This window comes from Epargyreus clarus, unplaced genomic scaffold, assembly GCF_041222505.1.
Source record: "Epargyreus clarus isolate Ecla_fem2 unplaced genomic scaffold, WU_Ecla_fem_2.2 ptg000021l, whole genome shotgun sequence".
Lineage (NCBI taxonomy): Eukaryota > Metazoa > Arthropoda > Insecta > Lepidoptera > Hesperiidae > Epargyreus > Epargyreus clarus.
The window spans coordinates 8,822,163-8,849,118 of NW_027332228.1; the positions used below are offsets into that span (position 1 = coordinate 8,822,163).

The following is a 26,956-nucleotide window of genomic DNA, read 5'->3' on the forward strand; positions in this document are numbered from 1 at the left end:
CAGGGTTACCGCACGCATCTCCCACATGCACACATGAAAAGCTACCTATATTGGCCGAAGTCTCCTCGCGACACGACGCGATAAAAGAAAAAGTATCTACAAGACAATACCAAACGTGCGGATGGGATACGTACAAGCGTAAACATGCGCGACAGGAAAAGTAAACTTAATTCATGCACGCGTGTTACCATCGTGGGCATACCTATAGCCCGCGCAACACTGATCAGTCAAAAAGGATCATAGTATTTTTTCAGCTTGGAAATTATTATTTAAACAATTAAGCAACTCCTTTTTAATATTGTTATAATATACCTACAGGTAGCAAACGACCATGCTGTCCATCTGATGACAACCGGCCATTCACATCTGTAATCAATCCCTGGTAAGCGCAAAGTCGAGAAGTAAAATTGAAATGTCTCTTGTAAGCAAGTCTCCCTTACCACACTATTTAAACCAGAACACAGCAGCGCTTAACACTGCTTTTATAAGGTAAATACTAAACAGGCGAGTGATGTCTCCAGTTCCTTAACTTCTGAGGGGCAGTATGTTGAAATTCACAGATATAGTACCTATATATGTATATCAGAAGCAATTTTATTTTGAACATAACATTTTTGTGAACACTGCCTATAGATATTTGCAAAACCAGACAAGTCGCCAATCCATCGCCGACTAACAGCTATTTTCGCTTTTTTAAAAGCTTAGGTCACAGCGCTCTAGGAATACCTCGGGAATATAGTGGGAATTTAATACAAAATTCAGAAGCATTATCTTTTATTTATAACATAATTTTAAATATAAATCTTGTAAAATTCTGAAAATATTTAACAATATACTAATATATTTACTTAATAAAATGTAAATTAACTATAAATATAGCAATTCTTTTCTTATCCTATACTTTTATATTTAAACTATAAAATAATAATTTAAATCCTCACTAATGGCATTCAACACACAATAATTTTAACAACAACAAACGCTATGTATTTATCACGTAATGTATTATATCTAACGACATCAATAACTTTGCATACGGCTAATAGACTGGAAAAATATGAAAAATGTCGGTAACTTAAACCAGAATACCTAATGATAATTACAGTAACATCTTAAACTAAACTCTTTTTGGCACAAGTCACCAAAAGAAAAATTAAATTCACAAGGTAATATCATGTATCACACCTTTCTAATTTCACGTCGTAGTTTTATCCCGTTCATTGTCTACTCATAAATACTTTTCACGTTTGAGAAAATCATAAAAGATTCGAAATTTTCTTAATATAAAGAAATAACATTCAGGCAACCTTTTATAAACTTAAATATAACACCTCAAGTAACCACCTCTTAAACTAATAACTGGTTCTGATGGTAACAATTTAACGCTTTTATTGGTAATATACATAGTTATAAACCAAGTTGTTAACTAATAAATATTTCGAACATTCCATCAATCATTTTTTAATTAACAAAATTGTTGCAATATGAAGGTAGGTAACATTTTTAATTACATCGTAATTGATAAAATGTAGGCAGAAAATGTTTAATTGACAAAGTTAATAATTTAATCGTTAATCGTTTCCGCATTCTAGTTAATCGACCTTATCAGCTGTAATATAAGGGCTACCGCATCATACAATAAAAACAATAATTACGTACTACTTAATACTTTCAGAATTTATTTATATTTTGTATTTCCTTTAGTATCATTTTAGTTTTCATAAAATGAAATGGATTTACACATTTCAATTTTATTATTAATGTATCAATAACAGAATTTATTTCGATCTTTTGTTTTATATTCGATTATAAATCATTTGAAAGTGGCTATGAAAATAAAAACGTGAATCACAATCATGTTACACAATAATATACTTGCACCAAAGTGCATTACGGTCCATTTGCAATGAATTTGAATTTCAGATTTTCAATCCCTACGCATTCCGTGCAAAGTAATTGTACAGATGCAAATTTTTGTAGCATTTAACGGCATATTAAAGCGAGATCGGCGTTAAATGTGACGAACAAACATACTTTTGATGCTGACAGGGAAAAGTTTGAACAAGGCGGATAATTTCATAATACAACTAGCTCTTGCTTCCGACTCCGTTTGCGACTTGGCTAACAGCTTAATCTGTAATGGATGTAACAATAATCTCTTCTCGCTAAACAAAATATACCTTTTGTATTATTCGATAGTGTAGCTTATTTTATGATTAGACAGTATTCTATACTTCCAGAGGTAAAATCTACATTCGACAACTTTTTTCTTAGTTTTTCGTTAACAGACTCTTAATGCGCATTGTATTTCTAAGACTTACTAGAATCAAATAATTTTTAATTATGGCAGTTAATTTGAAATATAAGTAAAACCCTTCAATTTATTTTTATGTATTTTAAATTTTATTTTTAAGAGTCTATTCATTCATTTTTTCAACATCCTTGAGTTTAAATTATATCATGGAAGTTTGCTTTATATTAATTGAAAAAAAAAGAAATTTATTGTAGTGAAACCATATTGATTAGACTTAAACACTGGTAGTGTTTAAGTCTAATCAATCCAATATTATAAATAACTATATTGTGTTTTGCATCAATACTAGGTAATTAAATATTTTACAAAGAAAAACGTATACATAATGCTTGGTAATGAGATATTATTGCTTTCTAGAAGCCAATTAAAATGAATTTATTCAATATTTTCCAAAAGGACTGGAGCCAATTTTTTATTCTAAATACATACCATTCTTTTACAATCTTCAATGTGGATTGAGATCTCAAAAATGATTGCAATACAAATTAATGGTATTAACCTTGAAATAAGGCCTTCAATCTATGAACTAACTATTACAATCTTCAATTTGCCCGAAGCATTCATAATCTTCAACTGGGATTGAAGGCCCAAAATTATTATCAATCCAAATTAATGGTGTCAACCTAAATAAAACTTTTATTGTATGTACTAGTCCATTATAATCTTCAATTTATATTGAAGCCTCAAAATAATCAATCCAAATAAAACTATGAACACTTTGTATAAGCATTTCAATAATGGAAGAATATCCAGCACCTAGTGAAATTTAGCACTAGTAAAAATTATCATATAGTTATACAAATTAAAATTATTTGTCCCTTTTTCATATACTTTCATATCAAAACATCTATGTAAAGTATTTAATGTACACAGTATATTTTAATTAACTACCATTGTAAAAAATCTGTCATAATATACCAATTAAATATTTCGTCCTGGAGTATTATTGACAAATCATTATAATATTAGACATGATATAATTGATAAACTTCTCTATTTTAATATTCAAGGCACATCTATTCCATTATTCCTCACACAAATTGGTATGTACATCAATTGGCAAGGAACATTTAAGGCACATTTAATACCATTCTTATTTGTCAATTCCTTTGACCATGACTCGACCACATATGTTCTTTAAAAGTTTCTCTCATTGTAAACGACCTTGGACAAAGGTAACAACATAATCTATTAGTTAAATCAGAGTGCATTAATCTCACGTGATACTTCAGAGCGGATTGGTTTGAATACTTCATACCACAATGTGGGCAGTCCCCACAAATAGCTGCATGGTTTGACTGTTGATGTGTTGCGACAGCTGGGGATGCCGAAGTGCCAGGTGCTATTACTGGCACTGTTGACATTCCAGCTAACAGCAATAGGGCTTGTGACTGTTCTTGAGTATATGTACTATCTGAATCTGTTCCATCTTGATGTTCCGATAATAAAACTTCTGGTTCATATTCTATATCTGACTTCGGTGATTGCTTCTCAGTTTTAACAAATGAATCCTCCCCAGAGCTTGATTTTACTGGACTTTTAGAGACAGCACTGGTGAATGTTACAGAGTCAATAGTGGCTTCCTTAGCTCGAGTTGTTGTATGCAAATCAGGTATTGAGGTCTTTTTTAAAGGTGGATTGTTAATGCCTGTATCACTTTTTGATGGGTTTATTCCTAGAAAATACATAACATTTGTGTTAATATATAAATTCACATCAGTATACATTATTTAAAGTACAATTATATATACAAAATTTAAAATTTGACAAGAATTTTTATTTTTAAAATTAAAATACTTTCTTCAAAATAATTCTTAAAATATTTTTTTTCTGTTTGGCTAAATAATATTTATATATTTAATCAATATATTTATAACTATAATAAACTTCAATGCAATTATATATCTATGGTTGTCTATATATACTTAGAGAATATTTACAACAAATTAATAATTATGTAACTATAGGAGCTAGAGAAAGTATAGTAAGTTATAACATACCTGATAGTAAAGATCTGGCAAGCATACTATTTTCATAGTCAGGAACACTGTCTTCATTTTCTGAATTACATATAGGTGGGGGTATCGGTGAATTATCTTCATCTATCCATTCAGTTTTCACTGAAACTGGAATGTCATCTTGAACATTCACCTGTAAGAAAACCAGATATGTATTAAATTCATCTATATATAAATATGTTGATATGCACTGGATTGCCATATCATATGTTTTTTACAGTTTAAATCCATGTATTGCAATGAAACATTATATTGTTGTTTTCATATTAGAACACAGATTTGTAGACTATATGTTTCATTGCGATACATGTAGTAGAACGCAGGTGAGGATAATTATACTAAAAAGGTGATTTTGTCATATAAAAAGTGTGTCAGTATTTTATTTTTTTATTAATTTCTATCTGAAATTTTCTTAACTTTAAACAATTAGTACTTGTTAATTACATTTTACATTATTAATTAAGTAAAGAAAATAAAAGTGCACTTACAATTGTTGAACTTTTTCCATTTGCTGTAACAATTGAGTGTTCATGTTTAGTTTTCTCCACATTATTTTCTGGTGTAAACACAGGGTTGTCAATCCTTGCAGCGTGTGGTCCATTATTTCTAGTATAAATATCACATGTCTCTAATATCTTGCTTTTCTTATGGTCTCCGATAGGCACATCATTTGGCTTGTCTGAGGTACTACTGCGTCTTTTCTTCAACCCTGGTACTTTAGTGTCCTTGTGAGTAATACCAAAGTGGGATTTTGATGATATTGTCAGTTGAGTATATAACTTGTTTGTTGTACTTGGTGATGAGAAGCTTTCATTCTAGAAATAAAAATATTTTTACAATAATATTTTATTCATTGTTATTAAATAATATCAAAAAAATCTTCCTGTTGTTAGAATCAAATAAATAGAACTTTAAGAACACATATACAATACATTATGAAGATTATAAAAAATAACTGAAATTTACTATATTTGGTATGCACTATTGTTTACTATACCTGCTGTGTTACCCCAGTGAGACCCTTCACTTGAAGGAGAGCTGCTGTGTGCAGGAATGATGATAGTTTACTCTCCTCAATGAATACCTCACCCTGGTACATGTATGAGAGCAGACTAACAATATCATCCGCTGACACATCCTTCAGGATTATCACCGGGTGCTGACACGGATTTTCCTAAAAGAAACTTGGTAATAAGACATAATGCCAAGAGAACTCAAACAAAATCATGTAGCCAAGTGTGCCAGTGCCATTAGCAAACATGAAGGTTATTAATGTCCTAAGTCATTCACCTTGAACACATTCCTAAAGTATGGACTGCACGCTGACAATATCACTTTATGAGCCTTGATATTTCTCCCTTCGCAAGTCAACGTTACGTCTACCAAATCTTCGGAACACTTCAATGAATCTAACGCACTGACTATGTTCGTTTGGAAGTTATTCCAACGCAAACAAAACTGATCTGCCATTACTACGTTTCCCCTTGGTATAACTGAAAAACAACATCACATTCGCTAATTCTAAACCATGACAGTGTGCTTGAAAGTATCCTTCGATCAAAAATTTAAACACTCACAGGCAGGTCAGATATGCACATCACTAAATGAATAAACATTAGAATATTTAATACAATATCAACAATATTTATCTAATAAGATTGTAGGAACGATATTTTTTATGAATAAAAATAAAGTGCATGACCTCCAATGACACGGTCTTCTTTCACTTTTCTATTCCATAGATAATATCTACATGCAGTGCATTGAATCGGATACTCGCTAAATGGAAAGTTGATATTGTTTAAAACTTAAACGAGATATTTAATTTTTACTAATTTATTATTTAGAAACGAAAGCGTCTCTTTTATAATTAAATTGAATTATTTTACAAAATATATCTCAAGATTACAATATTTTGTACACGTACTTCACGTACATTGTCGTATAAAAAGTATAACTGATAATTTTACAAAGTTATTGTTATTGTACTGTTCTGAATATTTAATACAGTATAATAAAATAATAACTAGTATTTAGCAATGCAGCAACGAAAGAGTGCATACTTTTGTTTTATTATAATATATTTACTGATTCATATGATGTAAGGAGTCACTTCTTTCTTTCATAAAGTCATAAGAGTAGTAATAGATGTTACATACAAACAACAAACAATTAGTTAAATAAATATTTTGTTCATTTATCTTTATTTAAATGAAATAATCCTAGTTCATTCATTAAAATCATTCTTTCAATAATTTTATGAATAATTGAAATGTCAAACGAAAACGTCAAAGTAAAGATCGATACATTATCTAGAAAGTTCCTATCGATTCTACAATGTCATTCGCTATCGTATTATGGTTTGAGTAAATTTGAGTATAGCTCCTATCCCTAGCCTTTTCCCGTACCTACCGGTTATTTCAATCGGTTTTTGTCTCTGTTCTTTGTGTTTGTCACTGTTTGTGTATTCACTGTATTCTTCTTGAATTTACTTGAGATTTGAGAATTGAGTGAGATTGTGACGTTGGAATACACGAGGAATTTAATAAAGTCTATTTGGATCTACGAAACACTCACGTATTTAATTTGGTACTATTTACATTAAAACAATGGCTAACGACCCGGAGAGGTTCGATTCCATGCTTTTAGCGATGGCTCAGCAGCATGAAGGTGGTGTGAAAGACGTAAGTAGATGGTTTTTTAAAGTTACAGACCTCCAAACTTCTAGAAGATTCGGTACTATATATTGTAGCAGTTATCTCAGAATATGCTGATCATGCATGTGTCTTTTCGAAGCAGAAGTATCAATTTCGTCACCACTGATGTTAAGTGGTCACTGCTGCCTATAAATTTCTTTAATAATAGGAACCCACCTGCCAGTAGCATAACCTAGTCTATATTAGACGCATTGCCATTTCTGAGTAGGGTTATCTAAATGACTGATAGGAAATCAAACATTTTGACACCCTGGGCACTTTTTTTTTTATAATATAGGAGTAGCAGACGAGCATGCAGTCCACCTGATGGTAAGTGGCTACTGCCGCCCATTGACATCTGTAATCAACCTCAGATAGGATTAGATATTCTTACCTGAAGTCGACCACAGATGCACCGCTACCCTATTATGTGGTAGAAATAGGTGTGGCGGTGGTGCCGCCGGAGTCGAACCCTAAAGGGTTCTAACCTCTGTAATAATTTGACTGCTAAAATGTTTTGTCTTTCTTTCCAGCTCCTGAACACAATAGCTTCATTTCTAGCTAGGAAAACAGATTTCTTTACTGGAGCCAAAGAAGGAGAGTGGCAGAAGGTAAGTTCGATCATGCATTATTAAAGATGTTCATAAAGCATAGTCCTCGCCAAACTGCTAGTCTGCTCTGAAGTTGTTACGAGCAAGTGTAGTCATACAATTTGCTATGGCGACGTGATTCATTTCTATATTCAGAGCGGACTATATAGTCCTACCAGTCCAAATGCAAATATAAATTAAATTAAATGGTGTTTAAATAAGTTTTAATAAAAGTCTGTATTTCATTGGAGTAGCACACAAATAGGTGTTCTATGTTAATATGATTCCTTTTTTTATTTCAGGTTATGAAAGAAACATTCTTTCTTCATGCTGAAAAGGCAATGCAGGAATCTAACAGGGCAAAGAAGGAGAAAGAAGAAGCAGAAAAAAGGTTAAAGGAAATCCAGCAGAGGAAAGAGCAGGAGAGGATTGCTAAAGACTTTGAACCTGCAAGTGTCACAGAGTTAACAGATCAGGAAGCAATTGACATGCAAGAAGATATTGAGAAAGATAAGAAACGTAAGGGTACAGTTCGGTTCCAATTTAAATCTGAATGTGCATACTGTGCTACATTTAATTTATTGTGGAACCAAGCTTCAAACCTAATATTTATCTTAGTGTTTCAGCTAGCTTACTGCACAATGAATGTCTGACCTTTAAAATAATTTCTTATTAAATCCAGTATAATTTTTCTTATTTGTTCATACTTACAAGGTTTGTGTGATTGTTAAGAGTCTTGGTTGCCGTAGTGATAATGTTGTGATCTAAATATAATGAATGCTCTTGATGAGTTAGAATAATGCTTTTTTCATAACTATTGGTATGATAATATGTTTTTACAATGCATTATTAATAAGTTATTGAAGAAAATCTGATTATTGAAGGTTCTAGAACTTCAGATGCACTACTGTCAAACTCTTTCTACCTTATAACATTCAGTATGGCACAGAAATGTTACCGCTGGTGTATTTTCATTTGTAGGGTGTGGTAAGAGAGACACACATTCCAACTTAGTCCTCAGGTCTAACTCAAGTGGTTCCCTCTCTAATGCAAGACAGCTGCATTCAGTCCCCACACAACATCCGGAAACCAAGTCTACACCAACAGGCCAAATATAACTAGAGTCGATACTGATAGGGACTCTCGCCTCATTATCCCTAATGATTATAATGTTGTGACTGATAGCTAGTATTGCTGCATAAATAGGAATCTAAGCTTATCTGAGGTTGATTTCAGATGTCCAAGGCGGCAGTAGCCATATACCTTCAGTCAAGCTTGCTCTAATAACCAGCTGGAATGTTATGTAAATATTAATTTGTCATAACTAACATACAATCTGCTTTGAACTAAAACCAATTTTTGCTTAATCTTTATCTAGAAGAGGAAAATGGCAGTGGCGACGCTTCCACCAGTGATGTTGAAACACCAGATGCACCTGAAGATGATGATGATCCCAAGGAGAAGGATAAAATAAAACCAAATTCTGGCAATGGTTGTGACTTGGAACATTATAGATGGACACAGACATTGGAGGAAGTTGAGGTAAGTCATTTGAAGATGCTTTAATAATGTTTTAAACTTATAGGCACACTAGGATTTTTCCCGTATGGTGGGTACCATGGAGATTGGACACACACAAAAATGAGTACAAAATCACCCAGATTCACAATAGAAATCTAAATTCATGATTTAGGTCTCATTTAGCTAGCTACCGAAACCCACTGCATGTCAAACCAGTGCAGTAATTGTCTCACAATACGAATCATCTATTTATTATTATATACCTTTGTTTGATAGGAATTACTTTTACTACCTTCAAATTATTTCCACTGATAGACAGTCATACCTATACTATTGCAACTATAGGTATGGTCATACATACTAGCACTATTGCAACTGACATGAGATTATGACAGATTAACCAAAGCAGATCAAAGGTTATGGAATGATAAAAAAAAATTCACGGATAGGCTATTTATTGTTTATGTCCTAAAAGTCTATTAGCCTTTCCAGTGATTATATAATTTTTTGAAGTGGTTAAACATATTGTTTGTTCCAACATAGGCAGTTTTTACATTTATTCGTAAGCATGTTATGACAAGATGACTGCAATGACTGCTGAATGTTATATGGACTTAATGCTTGTGTATGTTTTTTTAATATGCTTATCGAAAAAAAAACAGTGTAACAACACTTCTTGTGTAAAAAAATAGAGTAGGTTTACTTCATCAATAATACAACACACATAATTTTATTTCTGTTTTATTATCACAGGTTCCAATAAAATTATTCTACTTAATACTTAAATATTTTTCACAGACATTCCACATGTAATCAAATTCATTTAAGTTAATTATAAATATACAATGAAAGAAAAATTAAATTGTTATTTAATGTCATACCAGTCCCAAGGGTTCGTCCTTTAGGCTGAAAGAAATTATCTCTGTGCAGTAAAGTTATAAATAGGAATAATATGACTTATTGCTAGAAGGAAGTATGTATATTCAACTATGATGCCCTCTACTAGGATTGGTGAATAAGAATGCAAAAAAATACAAACATATGTAAATGTCGTGTATTGTCCTTGAATTTAAAAATGTTCTCACATTTTTATGCATTGATTTTGCTTTATATTTTTTTATTTTTGTAAATTCAGTAGTATCACGGAAATTCACTGCTATTGATAAAGATACATAGCAGATGCGAATTATTGCCGCTTGAGGCGCTACAAGTTCTGCAAATTGTTATTCATTATTATTATTATAGTTTAACATGATTTTGTAATTCGAAATTTTAACTCGCTCTACATCACTATTGGCTAATTATTTTTATATCATTTAGGTGTTGACAATCGTATAGTATAGGTAAAATATAATAGAACCTTGAGTTACTTTGCCTGTTTAACATATAACGATTTATAACATAATATACAGTGATAATATTTAAAAAATGCCCTGTTAAATAAATATAATATTTATATGTATAATACATGTTTTAGTTGCAAAATAGACAATAGATAAAATTAGTGTTACTTTTAGCATATGAATTTATTCGGAGAATAATTTTAATATATCAGAATCATTATATTTATATTGTACATAAACCTTTACCTAATAATATGGTATTAGATTACATACTAAGGAAAGCTTTGTACATCGCATCCATAATTTAAATAAATCTTACTAAACAATTATTACAGCATTGTTGGTTTAATTTTATGATTAAAATGATAATATAATATTACAGAAAAGCACTAAGTACGAACATAAATAATTTAATTTGCTACAATTTTTTCCTATTTTCGCCTAATTCATAAATAATTACCCTAATCATAATACTACCTAGTAACAGATCCTTCGAAGATTCTTCGCTGATTATTGCTTTATTTTTTGTCGTTTTAATATCTTTTTCTATAAATAACACTTTATAACGACTTATACTTTATCATGTATTTTGTACTAATATATGTTTGCTAGTTGTCAACGATACGCGTTGTAATTAACATACAGTGCCGTTTTTATAAATCGTCGTATTCCAATGATTATTCTTCTTAAAAGTCCTCGTCTCCATTTTAAGAGTATTTGTACATGCCGGTCTCCTTACGCATGCGCACTGTGAAGCAAAAAATACAATTAAATGAACTGCAAAGTATATTTATGTCGCAATGATTGATAGCTACCGAACTGTTGTCAACCACTTAATGGATTTACTGGTTGAGGGCTTTTGTAATAATGTACGGGTTTGTTGTGGATAAGATAAAATATGAACCGTTAAGAATTAAGGTTTCTTACAATAGGTATACCAACTCTAATATTAATTATGAGATTATAAAATATCGATGCGTATTAATTCGATGCCAATAATAGAAGTAAAGTATGTATGTAAATCTCTTTTTAGAGAAAAAGATAGGAGAAAGAGAAAGAAACCTGAAAAAAAATCAATTTAAAAGTATTGTAATTTGTAGGTAGGTATAGGTATTATTTATTGCAGCGCATCTTGAAGCAACTTACTATACGATAGTATTTTCTTAAATATATTTTTGCGGTGGATATACAAAAAAAAATATGTTGGTATACTCACTTTCGACAAAACATATAGCAGCTAAGATACACGCCGAAAACAAGATTGTCATTGATATGACGAGGACTGTGATCTGATGCGAGTGATCGCAACAGCACGACTTTTCCTTACTGGTCCGATGTTTCGTAAATCCGTTCACTACTGTAAAATGTGTGGAGCTCGCAATAGATGTCGTGTCCTGTCTGGGATCTGATCCCCGCTTTACGTCTTGCCAGAATGCATCAGTTGCTTCGCGGCTTTCTTCTGGTATAGACACGACTGCGTTGGATAGAGCTGACTTCCGACCGTAGTTCAACGGCTCGTTTTGGAGGCCCTCGTGTTCTCTTAGACCATTTCGGTTGTTCATCCGAACTAATTGTGCCGCGCTCAGAAGCAGCGATCCAGATGAAACACTCTGCAACAAAAACATTTATTATTAAAACGTAGTCTGCGTGCAAATTAATACACTTATTGTATTGCAAGGGAATTTCCAATAGTAATAATTTATTAAATAATTTTCAATTATGTACTATTCTAAAATCATTGCCGAGGTAACAAATGACGTGGGATGTCACGTGGATGATTATTTTCCTTGATTTTCCTCTTATGGGCTGCAAAACTGCTTGATAAACTTAACATTATCGATAATAAACAACTTGATTTCCAAGATATAATTAAAAATTAAAACGAGGAATCTTATAAAATACCATATAAACATATTATGGTATTCATACTAATTATTATTAGCATAACATTCCGGATACAAGTGAAGCGCTAATATCATCTAAAGGCCTTGCTGAAAAAATGTACGGATATTCTTTTTGTACGTGAACATTAATGGACACGTCACGTTAACATCGAGTCACGTGCGTTTTGTTCCTCAATCGGATATCCCCATGCATTTTGTTGTTTCGTCAATAACAAAAACATCGATTTCAACCGGACATGTAATATTTTTAAGCCTATTACAAACAAAAAGGTGTGAATATTGCAATGAAATTAGTTGCAATAGTTTTTGTATGCATCAATAAGTCCAGCGATAAACACATTGTAGTCTGTTCTGCTTAATTTTGTAAGAGCTGCCGTGAGTCATTGCACCGATTAGATTCTAAAATTTCGCAATTTATTGCAGGTTTCGTTGTTTAGAGCTATTCGTGAATTATGTACCGGATGCTGTTTTGATAATAATAAGTTTCTTATGACGTGTTTATTTTAAATGTTTATTGACAATAATAAAATCATGTTTTTAAGTAACCATTAGGCATTCCCCGAAACCATTTTATTGCAATACGGATCTCTTAAATGTTTGATGTTTTTAAATCACAATTTCACATCTACATACTAGCATTTTTTAAACTTTATTAGAGTTCAAGGAGTCCTGTTTGAGTATTGTAATTATTTTGCAACTGTTTTTATAAAAGTAGTCCCTTAATATAGAAAACAGAACATACTTATTGAAATAGATAATAGAAAGAGAATAGCAAATATAGAAAGCACAATTATTAAAAACTTTTAATGTAAGGTAAAAGTTGTGATAGGCTATAAATGGCTGTGATAGGTAGGTAATACACGAAACTTATAAATAAAAATGTGATGTTAAAATAAAATGGTCAAGTTACTCATAGGTCATTCAATCTAATGCCATGTAAGGCTGGGTTGGGTTAGATTTATTATTCTTGTATTTGTTATTGGAAGCGCTTTGCCCACGTACAAATTTAAAGTGGTTTATTTTTATTTTGTACCTGAGTCCTTTATGCTGACATTTTATGTAGAGTAGTTGCCCATGATCTTCAAGCTTTTTGTATGATAGTTGTAAAAATAATGTAGAGTGTTTAGTTTTAGTTTAATGAGGTACTTGTATTTTCGAAAATTATTTATTTATCTGACTATTAGGGATCAAATAATTTAGCTAATCGATACTCTTTGTGCTTCTAAGTGTCGAATTTGATGTTTTTGGGTGAAAAATCGATCGGGTAGTTTTTTTCTAATTTTTAGTAGAACTATTCTGGCAATAGCTTGAAAGCATAATTTTGACAGTATACTAGAAAATATCGTATAGTATAGTAGAAAAGTTATTTTGAAATTACAGAGTACAGACAGAAACATCAGTTTTATTTACGTCTAGGTATAGATAATTGCAAATAATTATTCAATCACTCCCTGATTATCCATAATAAGCAATCGCAAGATGTCGTTAGGTGTTTATCGAATAATGATTGTCTTACGTGGGTGCTGTGATTGCTAGAGGAGCCTTGGCTGGAGGCGGAACCGCCGCGGGAGCGCGCGTCACTGACGCTACTCGACGCGCTGCTAGCGAGCGACGGCCGCGGTATGTGCCACTCGTGTGTTATCTGAAATTGTTTACACGTGTTACATAGGTACATGTTAGTGGTAATAGCCTAGAGGTTTGGAAATTCGGACTTACTGAGGCTTGGAGTTGGAATTTGGGACATCTCTGGGTGTAGATGATATAATAAATTAAACGCTTTAACAGTGAAGGAAAAGAGTTTTCAAAGACCCGTGCCTGGTAATGGGACAATATGAATTTGATGAAAATGATTCTTTACGATACTAGAGTAATCCCAAGATTGCTCACATTCTCCTAAAGAAGGGCCTCCTATTGACTAGACATCCAGCATTGGTTTAATAAATTAAAGCCAATGTGCTGGGAAGCTATAAGCAATTATGAATATCAACTTTGTTCACTGGTCAATATTTTTTGCAAATGTAATTTTTTGTATGTTAAAAAATATTAGTATATCAGCCAGAGGGTTTATTTCTTTAAAGCAGGTTTCCTTCCGATTAGAGGATCTAAATCAAGTAAACTTTAAACGTTTTTTCCGGAAATATTTTATAAATATTCTCCTTGAAAATCGCTTCGATAGGAAAAACGATATAAAAATAACCATTATAGACTAACCGGTTTTAAGTGTAACTAAGCAACGACCGATTAAGGCAATGCATATACATACATTTAAGTATTTGCTATCAGCTTTTAAAGTAAATAAAAATTATCTTGGACGCAACCCCATTTTTTATGTCCCATTTCTAGATACGTGGTTTTCGAAAGCCTAGTTCCTTACTACTGAATACTTCAACGCGAATCGGTGAATAAATATAAGGGGAGTGGAAATCCCGTCAGATGTTCTCATCGATAAGGCATTCGAAGTTGTGTCTAGCTTCCGAAAAACCAGCTAAATCTTCGATCGACCGATGCTGAATGTAGCGTGTCTGAGACCCTAACTTCATAGATGTGTGCAAGCTCCGGAGCTATGCACGCTTCAAAATTCACAAGTTCGTGCTAAATTCTTGTTGTTTGGCAATATAGTAGTTTATGAGGAAATCCCTGCGAAGTATTCAGTAAAGAACTTATTTACGTTAACTATTCAACGACTAAGCAACAAGTTAAACTGAAAATGAACGGCTGAACTCAGTGTTGCAATCTAGGTGCCAACGTGCAAATCTATATTGCAATGCAGCAGCACCAATAAACTTGTATACTCTACCGTATTGTAATCTTACTAATATATTACAATTCGCCATTAATATTTTTTACAAAGAGGGCCAGATCTAAGAAAAAGCCTCAGGCTTAAGATTTTTACCTCATGTTTTGATAATACGCTGGAAAATTCAGAGGACTTTCTCTAGTATTTGAATCCGTATGTCCGGAACTGAAAAGCGAAATATATACCACTAGGCCATCATAGCTTAGATTTTTTCATTACCATTACTTTCAGCATGTCAAAGGATAATATACCTTTGCTTCCTTTTAAAACATGTGGAAGACAATGAAAATGGGGTTCATTTCCAGTAGTTCAATCGCCAAACTAGAAAACGTGCATAACCATAGTTTATAGTTACGTAATAGTGCCAAACTGTAGTTTAATTTCAATAATACCAGGCCTTGTTGCGAGAAAGGGGAGGTCGTTACAAATATTTGGTACCATATTTGGCTAGGAATTCGTTTCCCACAATAATTAATTATACACTGCCAGATAGCCTTCGGTTAGGTTAAAGGACCATTACATCATGATAACAAGCAGGAATAACTGCATTCCAAAAGCACTTAAACTTACTTACCAATGTTACGAATTACCCCTATTTATTGACGATTGGCTGGGTAATATAATTTGACGGGACCGTATGAAACATTTTCATTTTGGGTGAAGTAGTAATCAATTTTTCAAAAGTACCTTACTAGACTTGTGTCCAGATTGTGAGAGGTAATTCGATGTAACCGTATACTTCAAACAATATGGGTAAAATTGTATTGTCGTTAAAAATAAAGTAATCAAATACTCTGATCATAATTATTCTACTATTACTTCCCTGGGGCACTCATATTCGAGAAGTTCAGAAGAACAGCCCGTACAGACAAACATACTAATTTAAAAACAATCTTTGTTTTGGCTTCGTAAAATAACAAGATTGAAATAGAGGCCAGATTTACGAACTAGTCTAAATCAAAACGGGTGTTATCCGGATTTTTATTTAACTTTAATTGAACTTTAAATTTTAGTAATTGCCGTGACCGCGGTCCCAAAAAGTGGGTCAAAATATTATCAAAACGCTCTACCGTGAGTACAAGTTACATAACAAACATGTATCAGTTCCGCGATAATATCACTCTTGAATCATTAATCTTGGAAATATGGAGTTCGTGATGGCAAGACGAACGTAAAGCGAAACTTGTTGCCCAAGTACTACAATTATTAATTCAAAAACTGTCAAATGCGTCGTCTTCATGATTTTGCTTTTCTGCCGCTATTGTTAATAAAGTTTCATCAATTTTATTTTTAGGTCAAGTTTTGTTCGGAGTCCGATTGATTTTGTCAGATACCGTGTTCAAGGTTCGCGTTCTCTTTATTTGCGGTCTTGTTTCGTCGGCCTCTGGCGCAATAAATCTTAGTTTTGCTTTCGGCTTCATGGTCTTCTTTGTTGCTTTGATAAGATAATGGATAAGCTTATATAGTTAGTTAGAATAATAACGTTTTTCTTTAAGGGCGCTTGCGAGGTTATCCACGCTTTATATGACTTCTTTGTTACACATTACAATTTTATGAACAATAACCTGTCAACAGTCCATTAAAATGATTTTCGTAGTATATTTATTGTACCAACCACTACCAGAGTTCTGATAGAGCCTCGGTGGGCGCATGTTGCAAAATGTTTGTCTAAACGTAAAGAAACCGGTTTCATTCTTGGCGTCACCATGGTAACATTACAGAACAGCCTTTACAACAAGCACTGCGTACTTTCCAGCTAGGTGTATGAATATATTTAATCATTCATAAGGTTCCGCTTTTAAAATAATAATTCAATCATTTCTAGCACCTATAGAAGCTCAACACAAAGAATATTTAAATGTTTGCGTTTAAAGTCGTAACTATAAGAGGGTAATTAGAATTCGAAATTCTCATGCAACGTGTACAGTAAACTGAATCTATTAGGTTGCATTACATGTGCTGTTGTTAATTATGCGTCAATCTGTGTGAGCACAGTATAAAGGGCACGTGGTCGACAACGGATGTGTACCCACACCTACATCATTCACGATTTAATTGTTTTGGACACGTGGCTCGGACACGTTGTAAAGCACATTGTGAGCCTTATGTGTGCAGATAACATTAAACACATTTACATATAACTCATATAATTAAAATACAAGTAAATTTTGTTTCTATGCCAATGTTTCGAAAATGACTCAATAGAATCCAATTCTGTATCCTTTCTCCATTATGAAGCTGCAGTCTACCAAAATGTTATTGGTTGCTATCAACATATCATGGAATTCATTGAATAGCTTGATCTCTCTAGTATTTATGACATGCAAACAATTTAGTTTTAGATGGTTAATTAAAATAACGAAGTTTCGGTAGTACTATTATATGAGCTTTTCAAATTGGAGCGAAGAAGTGGAAAGAGGTACCTACAATTATTGAGAACGTTGAACGTCAACTTCACACTAAGGCGGAGCCGACAGCTGGATGCTAGTTATTTATAAACTAATGTGTATGCTGCACGTGGACGCCGGCGTGGTTTGTTTCATTACCTTCTAACAATTAGCATTTACTTCCATTAGATCTACTCACACTAGGATTGATTTGTTAAATGCTATTGTGATTAATTGTCTTTATATTAATTGAATTCAATTTAATTGATGATTTAGTACAATATCGATACTATCAGGCATACAAAGGAAAGGTCAAGCTATATCTAGGAATCCTACTTTTTCTAAGAACCGTGATACATAAACATATCTATATGTATGTATCACATCATAATATCTTATGGTAAAGCAACGTGTGCATTTGCACGTGGACTTCGGCGTGGTCTGTTTTATTACCTTCTGGCAATTAGCATTCACTTCCATTAACTCTGCGTGCTCTGCTACGAATATGTTAAATGCAATTATAAATATTTTGCATATAAAGATAACCTTTGCATATAGTGTACTTTATGCAGGCTATTACTTACGTAAAAGACGTATTTTCTGTGGATAACAAAAGTAATTTAATAAAATTCGACTGAATATGAAATTTACATTGATTTATCAAGAATTTAGTGACATACCTCTCATTTACCTATATCAAGATTATGTCAGCCCATAAAGGATATTGCAACAAGGAGTGGAATGCGAAATGATTACGTGCACCGGATTCAATTTCGTGTTTCATGTAGAATGCCTAATATGTATCCATTTTGCTTACAAAATGACAGAGGATTTTAATGAAGGTCGTTGAAGTATTAAAATAAACTTGAAAATTGCTTGCAACAATGATGTCCCGAACATATTCTTAAAACTATTTTCAATTACAGAGATTATTAAAATAACGTTAAAGCTCCGGCACTAAAACGACTAGTTTATCTGGTAATTTTACCTAACGGTGACGAAGTACGCAATACAGTAATCATAGGTGAAGAGTTGAATAACATGTGAACCGATCATCAAGACATATTATGCAATAGCGACAGTAATCTTGACGAATCTAATTGAAAGCGCTCGCGCACGCGTGTCTATAACGGAACACATTAGGTATTACTTACATACATAAATCAAATGATGATGGCCATTTTATCAAAGCCGAGACAAACACTTTATGCAACTCGGCAATCTTTTAAACTTATATAATATATAACATGCGAAGGATTTACATTGATTAATTCGTTCCGGGGCTAATAAATGGATTCTCTTTTGTTGCTTGTATAATCTGTTAGAGTTTCTAGGTGACATTATTGTATGCAATTTATTTCAATGACGCTAATATTTCCAATGTTTTGTTTTAGAGGAAGTGTTACTCGCTCTCTTCTGAAACAATGCTTGCTACATTTACCATGGTAATCAGTTAACGACCATCTAGACTGTTCCCCTTTAGAAGAGAAAGTTTGCTGTTGCATGGCTCTTCTTGGAATACTTTCGGCACTGCAAATGTCACAATGGCTAACGGATTTGGGATCATGATTTCAATACTTTTCATTTCATTTCTTGCTCCAGACTTGTAATGATATGCACATATCATTGCCTTACTCATTCCAAGAAAGAAAGTATTAAAACCATAACTGTAAACGGTGGTCATAATACTTTGCAGCGTTTTGCAACCCTGAAAGCTGTCAAAATTTGATAGGTAATCGGTTTTTCGCCTGCCGTTTTTAATACAATAAAAATTTTAGTTGAAACATATAAATGTTCCTGAGTTAACTGTGTGATACACAAACATTAATTCGTAAACACAAACATATAATTTTGTAAACAACCCAAGAAAACGTAGAGAGGTAACAGACAGCAGAACGTGGTTTTGAGCCTCCAATTATCATATTTTATACGCGATTACATGAGGACACCGCTGCATAACTCATTGTTCACGCTGGTCACAAACACTAGCATGATTCTTATGCTCGTCCTTGAACTCAATTGCCCGTATTTATGAAGCTAACAGGAATCGTGTCAATGCAAATTGCTTGGAAGCTGCTTGACTACTGACTGTCTGACAATGAAGACCGTAAGACGTATCAGTGATATGATACGGTTCACAAATAAACAATTATTTTTGGGTTCCGTACCCAAAGGGAAAAAACCGTAAGCATATTACTAAGACTCCGCTGTCTGTCCATCTATCAAGAGCTCTATTTCCTGAACCGTAATAAATAGACACTTGATGTTTTTACAAAGTATGTATAAGAGTGGACGCTATAATAATAAATACTAAGAATAAAAAAAAGTTGAAAATAAATGGGGGTCGCCATAATGCTCACAGAAACCGCTAGGTGTCGACGTTTTTCCCTTTATCTATTGAACCCTAATAGGTAGACAGTTCAAATTTCTCAATGCATTTACTTTAATGGCTGCTACGATAACAAATATTAAAAACCAAAATTTGGGAAAATTATGGGTTATACGGAACCCTCCGGTTGCGAGTTAGACTTGTACTTGACTGATTATTTAAGTATTGGCAAATTAAAATAAATTATTAACGTTCAAGTAATTACTTCCACTTTATAGCCCAATGCCAACACTTTACGAAATTGTCTATGTATACGCTGTAAATTTGCGTAGCCAAGTTAGAGTTGTTGGGTAAATAGAGGCCATAGTTAAATCTAGCTTGTCGCAATATGCGAAGCTGGGTGTCAGCTGATTTACTATGTAGGTTTATATTTAGGCTTACTACATACATAGATTAAGTAGAACTTAATTAGGTTTACAAATTTTATATACCTTTTTCTAAGCGTTTATTCTGTATCGATAGTCTTTATGATAAAATATTATAGCAATGTCCAAAAGTTCTTGGAAATCATTGATCTTTGAACTCGTTCACTGACTTCCCTGATTGAGTCAATAATTACACTGCGTCATAACATTAGCGTACAGCACTTATAATTTGAGTGGGATGCTTCGATAGAAAAAGTGACCATGGTTGGTTACTCATCCGGATTCTTGTATTGATGCCTTTAATGACATCATTTGCTGACGTATGAAAAATACTGCTACGTGACGATAAGGATTACAATCGTGTCCATGGTAATCTATTTTTTGTTTTGGATCTATAATTACATAATAGTCCTTATTGCTTATTGACGTTGTGTCACTTGTTATAAATGAGCTGCGGACTTTTTAGTTGTTGTATCCTATACAAAGGTATGTTTCACCTTGACGTGCTGGTGTCTTTATAAAAAACAGTCTTCCTGGCTATCATGTTAAGTGAATGATAAATACAAACTCGTCTTTGTATGTTGTGTCAATTGAGATTAAGGTCATTTGCATTTTATTTTGTTGTGTAGTTTAGTTATTTTCATAAGATTCGTTTTCTATTTCCTTGTCTCTATTTTAATAGGAACGTTACAAAACGGTTGAGAACTAACCGACATCTGTTCCATTACCGATTAGAAAGTTGATCGAATGCTCTGCGATTAATAGGTCATTTTTATATTAAGTAGGTACTTGTATTCGTTTTCACTTGCATATTTCTTTTTTATTTCGAATTTAGTAATACTTACTAGGTCATATTGCAATGAACATCGTTGTTCCATTTCATATATTATTAAAAATAATTCGTGAAATACCCAGCCGGCCAGCAACGGTGTCTCTAACGTTACTTTTAAATATTGCACAAGTGTCCTGCTTTTTGTATCACAAAACCTCATTTGTTGTAGTTGATCTACCTCGTTGTCGAAGAAAGATTTTCGCAAACTTTACCAATCGATAGTAGGTAGTATAATTTATGTATACTATTTATCACGATTAGAAATTTTTATTAATCTGTGACCGTTGACCTTTTACACTTCATCGACTTCGTACCGCGAAAAATTTTGTTTGCTTTATTTCGTAATCACAACTCGGTCGGTAAACCACGGGACGAATAGCTGCTGTTTGAACTTGTAAGAGTCGTAATCAGCTGACAGAATGTAAATGGATGGATAAAATCGTGCTATTTTCATAGGCGTTTATTTAAATTGCTTTCTTAGTTAATATGTACTCGTATGTAGAGTCAAATCTATCTAGTTAAATTTTATCCACTTCCCGATATCCGATTGGACTGAAATTTTGCACACACATTTGGTGTCAATAATAATGCATTTTTTTATCATACAAGAGTAGCAGACGAGCATACAGTCCACCTAATGGTAAGTGGCTACTGCCGCCCATGGACATCTGTAATCAACCCCAGATAGCATTAGATATTCCTACCTGAGGTCGGCCACAGATACGCCGCTACCCGTGAGGACTAAGCTGGAACGCCTCGGAAAAGTCTGTCTCCCTTACCACACCCTTCAAACCGAAACACAGCAGCGCCTAACACTGCTGTTATTAGGTAGAAATAGGTGTGGCGGTGGTGCCGCCGGAGTCGAACCACAAAGGGTTCTACCACCTTCAAATGATTCTTCTTCAAATGATTAGATTAGTGACGTAATTCTAAATCCATTTTGTATCTATTATTTTAAAGCACCCCTATGATATGGGCATCACATGAAAGGGTTTTCTAAGAACAATATGAAAAAATTACAGTAATAAAGTTTAAAAACTTCTTTAATATAAATTTATTGGTTCTTATTTTGCATGGTTATGATGTAATTTGTTCATCAATAAACTATACGATATCTCATTAAAATTTATTATAACAGACAAGGGCAAATTCAAATTGAATGCCGGATGATTTAAAAAGAAAATAATCACCCACAAGAATTAATAGAGTCGACATTAACTTATGACGAGTTAAAAACAATGTATGTAGTACGCTATTATGACGTAACAGACGTATTACTGCTTGAGGCTGTTTATAAACAAACTTTCATTACGTTATGACAGGAAAATTATACTCTTATCTCAAATCACTGCAATATTTATGACCTGTTCCTATTAATTTTATCTTTATGTAGAGCAAATTATTCGTCAATTATACAGACTGATATATGTAATTTGATTTCAGTATCAATAATATGGGTGTTATTATGTAATTTATTTATATATTTTGCGCTAATATTCGGTTTTAACCTTGAAAGGCACTATTGATTATAATTTTATTAATGTCATTGGCACTGACACAGACGGTTTTTTTTCAATGAAAACTTCCGTTTTGAGGTAAACAAAGTTAAATTTACATTTTAAATTAATAATTCATATATTATGGTACCTTACATAATAACAAAATTTGAATAATTCACACTTCTTCGCTGTCTTGTTCGATAGTTGATTTAATCTAAAATATTGTTTATTCAGCAAATCTTTCATTCATTTACGTTCAGCTTCGACGCTTGGCTGTTATACTTATACTCTCAAGTTCACGTACAATATCCGAATAGAGCTCCGGTATTTTGAATTAGAAATTATGGGAAAACTACGAAGTAGGATGGAACTCAGAATTGCTTCAAGCTTTAAGTGGAGTTGGTCAACATTGTTTTTATTACGTGATAACGTGACACGCAAAACCCACTGGATTTATTAAGAAAGCTCTGTAACTTACATAATTGCTTCTTAAGGATTAAAAACCTTATAGTATCGTACTTTCCCTGTCGTCCTGTTCACCTGTTCGTCCTTCCGTATATTATTGCTATTTTTAAAAGACTTCAAAAACAAGGAGATCGTGTATTCGACTATACGTATTTTATTGATTTGGATGAATATTCTATAAACAACGAGAAATTGTGTATTTAGATAACATAAACTCTCGCAATAGTGGCATTTTAATTTCCGAAATTGATAGCTGTCGTTTTATCCTTTAATATTAACGGGAGTACAAACAGAATTTAGTTCTAATAGTGTCATTGGCAATCATAAAATGGGACCGGATTTCGTATCGAATATGTTTTATGAAGTTAACATCGGTTATATTCGTCGATGTTTGATGAATAATCATTTGGAATGTAGCAATTTGAGAATTTTTGGTCGATTAGTGGCTGAATGAGTGTACGCCGCCGTCCGTAGGTCTAGCTAGCTGGATGCGCGCAAGTCCGGGTGTTGTGAAATGTGAAGGCCGCCCGTCGATGCCAACTTCACTTGTCAGTCCCTGTGCTATTTAATTTGGGTCTAACTGACGCTACTTGATCTAATCCACTTAGACTAGATTGTTCTTGTCTACGGAGATATAATGTCCCGCTGAGTCAATAAAACTGAATGCCTTCCATTCACTTAATTCACCTCATATCTTTGCTATATGAGTGTATGTTACATGAATGAATGATAAAAACAATATAATACACATAACAAAATATTACACTTTTGTGGCATCTACCAAGTTTTTCATCTTTTCTTTATTTATGTGTGTACATAGTTGCAATAAGTAAATTACCAATTGAAATGAGGTTTACGTTTATGTCATAACATGAAAAACTGTGTGGCGAGGTCAGTGTGCCGCTTGATTTGTAAACCTCGTAAAGATTTTATTTGACACAGAAATCCATATCCTTAACCTTATACTTTTAACTTATATAATCATACAGATAAAAAATCAAAAAGATTTTTCACCCAAACCTCAAACCAAAGTTTAACTTTAATTGTTATAGGAATGTATTTACGTATCTCTCACATGCTTTACACAGTCTCAGTCCTAATACGTGGAGTTGATTAATAGAGTATGCAATTAGGCATTAAGTTCTCCCTTTCATTCTAACAATGTTGGTCAACGCATGTTGTGATTGTTTGGCAATTCATTCATTCATTTGAATTGTTCACTTTATGGCCACTCGGTACTATTTCCTCTAATACCGAAATGCGAGAATACCGATTCATTGTTTGAAATCTGCGCGTGCAATGTACTTACTTCCGTAATAAGTATGCTGTAACAAAGTTCTTTTCAGCCGAGCGATTGTTTTCTATGACTTGGTGCGGTAGTGGTAAGTTTCTCTTCGAACCGAGAAGCGTTGACGAGCTTCCACATGTTTCTAAATAAACCTTGAGTTTTGGTTTATTAGTAAGTTTTATATTACCAATATATTCATGTTCCCAGAAGTAGAGATACTAAATGAATATTAATATTTTACTCAAGTATATTGCATATTATTCAATAACGAGCTTGGCGTGCAAAGTGCAGTTTTTAAATTTTTACATAATAAAAATGGGCATAGACATGTCAAGAACCAAAATGAGGTCGGACTTTTCCATATCCCGTGGGCAGAAATATAAACATATTTAAAAGTTTAGTTTTTTTATAGAAATAAGGCAAGATCTTTTCCTTAAAGTCACAGTGGTAAATTTGTGTACAATGACAGGATTATAAAAAAAAACCAAAGAGATTTCCTACTCCACGTATATGCGTATATCCAATCGAACTTTAAGACACGTTCAATATTTAATTAGTCAACATGAAGTTAGTTACATCTTAGCCGCGGTATTTTAATTTATTCCGCTAGAAAACATAAAGTTTATTACTCCTTGAGCTTTTGAACTTCATAAAAATTAACAAACTTTGCGGTCCAATCAAATAGCTATAAAAACAAGAATAAATAGATAATATGAGAGTTGATTCAGTAAAGTCTACAAAACAATCTATTGCCATCTATTAATTAAATCTTCGCCGCTAATAAATATGCGGATGTGGTTATTTCGAACGATGTTAAAATTCTTGTTTTGATAGGTACAACATTCTACATTCCAAGTCGCATAACGATGTTACTAGGTGCACGAATAGTATATGGGTGTATTTTTGTGAGCAAATTTTTTCCACCTGCGCATTGAACCTTACATTTTAAAATTTGATATTTTAACGTTCGAAACTTTTGTAAATCAAATATTTCCTATGTCTAGTAATTCCGATGCATACTTAAATCCTTAATTATCGTTAACTTTGCTTAGACATAGGTTGCTAGTTCTACCGGTTATAAATCGAGTAAATATTATAATAGGTATATGACAATACAACGTACTATCTTCGTATACCTATTACAAGTTGTTTTTAACAAATAGTAATGGAAATCCAATACCGGATTGCTAGATTCACTTAAGCGAAAGTAATATACAAAGGCTTACGGAATAGACACGTTAAGTTCTTAAATCATATTGAATTATAGTAAAGGCAATTCAAAAATAGTAATTGATCTGAAACAGTCATGACCTCTGAGTAAATCATACTCAGAGGAGAACTTTTAAATTATTCTCATTATTGTATTGAATTACTAACAAGCTTATCTAAGTCTATTGTGCCTTTGCACTTATTAATGGGCACGTGTGTTATGAATAAGCGCATTGTTTATGTCTAGGCTAATTAAATCACTTACCGGGTTTTTAGCATCCATTCTTTGGGTTATCACCTGAGCGCTTGTTTTGATTGTTCACTAATATTTCGTCACTGAACACTGCATTCACTCCACATGTCTGACGGATTTACCTTGCCTCTTCAGCGAAATTGAGTTAGGCCTCTCTCGCGATCTCCGTGTGGCCGGCGACGTAGAACGCGCCTCTTCCAACCGGCAAAGCGACTAGAGTCGTACTGAGAGTATTGCAACAATCACCAAGGTTTATATATGAGGTTGTAAGCTGCCGGCCTGAACACAAAATTTGATTTTTAATGTTCATACATAAAATGAGTATGTATGCTTCAGTTTTACATTTTGTAAGTGCTTAACGACTTTGTTTCATAAACCTTTTTGTTTCGGTCTATTTTGCACGCCACACTAACTGATGGTTCACATTATTTTTAATGTTTTAAGTTACTTTTTTTAATACAAACAAATTAACATTCAAAAACACGTAGTTACAAAAGAATTGCAATTTGTTAACGTTTTTACACGTTAACATCAAAAAAAAAATGTGATATTATTTTTTTCATACCAAATTGGATGTTGACGACATTGTAAGACTTTTTTGTACTAAATACACAAAAAATTATGAAGTTACTTACGTAAGTATGACATTAAAACGCGTGCTCGTGTAATATTTACACAAAACAGACCCGCAATTTGAACAACGTCCGCACCAAACATTGCCGCGTAACAAGTCCTACCGCTTACCCTACAGGAAAACGGTGGTCTATACGAGAAGGTTTAAAGAAGCAATACAGAAGCTAAGTCACGTTGCGAATAGCTACGGGTTCTCGTGACGCACCTCCCGATGGTTGCAACATCAACAGTGAGCGAGGACGCGTGCTCCATGCATTGAAACATGTAGGATTCAATAGGTTCTTAACATTCGGGAAATGTACAACCGATCGCAATTGATTAAAGCTAAAGTATCTCCTGTTAAAACCATCTCGTACGATATCTAGGGCATGGTATAAGGATCTACACAGTATTGTAACTCGGCCCTGTCCTTGAATTATATACCTACAGGGGTGCTGGGCGAGAGTTCGCGTT

General features: G+C 33.2%; 3 protein-coding genes across 4 annotated transcripts in view; 1 reads left to right on the forward strand and 2 right to left on the reverse strand.

Moving 5' to 3' along the window:
• Positions 1-757: 757 nt before the first annotated feature.
• Positions 758-6,059, reverse strand: LOC140750550 (uncharacterized). The gene is made up of 6 exons (XM_073084156.1): positions 5,910-6,059; positions 5,623-5,825; positions 5,330-5,506; positions 4,821-5,147; positions 4,315-4,465; positions 758-3,989 (listed from the first exon to the last, which is right to left on the reverse strand). Exons 2-6 carry the CDS (start codon positions 5,800-5,802, stop codon positions 3,415-3,417), a joined length of 1,410 nt encoding a protein of 469 aa, XP_072940257.1. The 5' UTR covers positions 5,803-5,825; positions 5,910-6,059; the 3' UTR covers positions 758-3,414.
• A 590-nt stretch (positions 6,060-6,649) lies between these two features.
• The window catches only part of nudC (nuclear distribution C, dynein complex regulator), a 30,223-nt gene continuing 9,916 nt past the window's right edge, over positions 6,650-26,956 (forward strand). Inside the window, exons 1-4 of one of the 2 annotated variants that reach the window (XM_073084245.1) lie at positions 6,650-7,016; positions 7,562-7,639; positions 7,921-8,143; positions 8,997-9,160. In XM_073084245.1, the coding sequence (XP_072940346.1) occupies positions 6,942-7,016; positions 7,562-7,639; positions 7,921-8,143; positions 8,997-9,160 (540 nt within the window). In that variant the 5' untranslated portion in view covers positions 6,650-6,941. The remainder of the gene's footprint in view (positions 7,017-7,561; positions 7,640-7,920; positions 8,144-8,996; positions 9,161-26,956) is intronic. The other variant, XM_073084246.1, reaches the window with a different exon arrangement.
• Positions 9,865-26,594, reverse strand: LOC140750599 (uncharacterized). The gene is made up of 5 exons (XM_073084247.1): positions 26,506-26,594; positions 25,883-26,149; positions 13,903-14,028; positions 11,699-12,092; positions 9,865-11,230 (listed from the first exon to the last, which is right to left on the reverse strand). The coding sequence occupies exons 2-5, from the start codon at positions 25,898-25,900 to the stop codon at positions 11,190-11,192; spliced, it is 579 nt and encodes a 192-aa protein (XP_072940348.1). The 5' UTR covers positions 25,901-26,149; positions 26,506-26,594; the 3' UTR covers positions 9,865-11,189.